Source organism: Genypterus blacodes, unplaced genomic scaffold (assembly GCF_046128005.1).
Source record: "Genypterus blacodes isolate CSIRO-AG114 ecotype Tasmania unplaced genomic scaffold, CSIRO-AGI_Gbla_v1 ptg000459l_1, whole genome shotgun sequence".
NCBI classification, from domain to species: Eukaryota; Metazoa; Chordata; class Actinopteri; order Ophidiiformes; family Ophidiidae; genus Genypterus; species Genypterus blacodes.
Genome location: NW_027467226.1, coordinates 25173 through 27500, shown reverse-complemented (window position 1 = coordinate 27500; position 2328 = coordinate 25173). Strand labels below are relative to the sequence as shown.

The window sequence follows — 2328 nt, the reverse complement described above, 5'->3', positions numbered from 1 at the left end:
GGCCCGGGGGGGGGCTGAGGGGCCTGAGGGGCCTGAGGGGCCTGAGGGGCCCAGGGGGGCCCAGGAGGGCGGGGGGGCTGAAGCCTTCGCTCATTTCTACACTGGTTGAAGACAAAAATCCATAACAAACTAAAAGATTCCTTTTTCACTTTTTTGACTGAAGATTCAGAAATCGATAGAGAAAAGTCGAACAGTCGAGTTCAGAAGAACAGCTGCTTCCTGTTTCCTGACAGCTGCTTCCTGTTTCCTTCTATTGGCTGGAAAATCAATAACGTGGTTCCATTGGAGGCGTGTCTCTGATATCAGGACACACACCTTTATTGATCCTTTATGATGACCTCACTTCTGTTGTTGTGGCCTGAGTCAAAGCGCTACCGTGCGTGTACACGTCTGAGTGAAAACAGAATCATTGAGCATAACGTCTCTTAGTGGACTGAGGCTCAGACGATGGACGGGTGGATCGCAGCCTGGCGGAGCGTTCAGGTCCCTGTGGGTCGTTACCTCTTCCTCTTCTGCTTCAGCGTCTTCCTCCTCTTCACGATCATCTCGTATAGCTTGTCCATGCCCTCGTTCAGACCCTCTCCGATGATGGCGCAGGCCGGCTGCACGTGGTAGGCGGTGGCGGGCGTGAGTTCGTGCAGGGCGAGCTGCTTCTCGATGTCGGCCACAGGCAGGGACTTGGGCAGGTCCTGCTTGTTGGCGATGACCAGCAGAGGCGTCCCCTGGTTCTCCACAAACTTGGTGACCTTGTGCAGTTCGGTCTTGGCCTCCTCCAGCCGGTCCACGTCCACAGAGTCCACCACGTAGATGATCCCGTCCGTGCAGCGGCTGTAGGACTTCCAGAGGGGCCGCAGCTTCTCCTGCCCCCCCACGTCCCAGAAGTGGCAGCTGAGGCCCTTGGCGGTCCCGTTGCTTAGCTTGATCTTCTCCGTGTTGAACCCGATGGTCGGCACCGTGTTCACAAACTCGTTAAACTTGAGTCGGTAGAGAACCGTCGTCTTTCCAGCCGAGTCCAGACCCAACATGACGATGTGCAGAGACTGGAACGCCGAGACGTTGGAGAAGCTGTTTCCCATTTTCCAACAAAACCCTGAGGCTCAGATCCTGGTCCTGATCTCTGAGGCTCAGATCTTGATCCTGATCTCTGAGGCTCAGATCCTGATCTCTGACTGTCTGATCCTGGTACTTGGTGGTCTGATCCTGATCACTGAGGCTCAGCTCATTAACTTGCTCCTCACGCTCTTTCATCCATTTTGACCGCAGGAGCTCCGCGGACACTTTGAGGACGGAGTCCGCGGCGTGGATCCGCTCCGGGTCTCGGTCCCCCTCGGCTCGCCTGTGAGCTCAGTGAATCCCGCACATGTGGAGCTCTGCGCGCACATTAATCCTCCTGAGCGTGAATACGGCGGAAGATCCAGCGGCGCTTCGTCTCTCCGCCACACCGCGATCCTCACACTGATGTGAGGCTGAGAAAACAACAGGCAGGCCGAGCGGAGCCGAGCAGAGCCGAGCCGAGCCGAGCCAGGCGCCGCCCCGCCGCGACCACAGCCAATCACCGCCGCGCAAACAAACGCGCTCGTTCAACCGAACACGCCGGGAGGAAGAACCGGAACAACAGGGAGCGGAACAGCAACGATCAAAGCAACGCGCCTGTTTGCGCTTTAATACAAAACACGTGAAGCTTTCTCTCCTCTGCTCTGTGAGTGAAGAGGCAGCGCCGCCCTCTGCTGGCGGGACTGCGCTACTACACCACCTGCAGATCACATGAAGTTTAAACTCATCTTCACTGAATTCATTTGATTTATCACTTCAAATCAGACCACGCAGCCGTTCCGTGCTCACTGAGTGAATACACCACACAGAGGTTTGTTGATAACGTGAATGATCTAACATCGTGATGTAAAATGACGAAAACATTTCAATCCTTTTCTGCTACACGTTTCCTCTGATGGACGCGCAGTACCGAGCCCGGCCACTAGAGCGCACAGCAGCACAACACTACACGGGTCTGACGCCTTCGTTCGTTTGGGACTCGTTTGATGTTTACAGAAACTTCATGAGCTCAAACTTCACCTCTGACCTCGAGCAGCACGGACACGTCCAGGATCAAGACCAGGACCAGGGTCAGGGTCAGGACCAGGGTCAGGGTCAGGACCAGGACCTAAAGCACTTGAAGTAGCTTCACAGATCAGATGCACCCAGAAGAAATGAGTTTTATTTTGAAAGAGTTTGATGTTTTGCTAACAAACCTGTGGAGTCAAAGAGGCACAGAGGAGGAAGTGACATCATGCTTAACATGAAGAGGAGGGACATCTGAGGAGTCTGAGT

General features: G+C 54.8%; 1 protein-coding gene across 1 annotated transcript in view; it reads right to left on the bottom strand.

Moving 5' to 3' along the window:
* Positions 1–1679, bottom strand: part of LOC142990084 (ADP-ribosylation factor-like protein 4C) — a 2213-nt gene extending 534 nt beyond the window's left edge. Inside the window, exon 1 of the mRNA XM_076139822.1 lies at positions 1–1679. This exon is cut by the window's left edge and continues 534 nt beyond it. Within this exon, the coding sequence (XP_075995937.1) occupies positions 498–1076 (579 nt within the window). The 5' untranslated portion in view covers positions 1077–1679 and the 3' untranslated portion in view covers positions 1–497.
* Between the last annotated feature and the right edge of the window lie 649 nt (positions 1680–2328).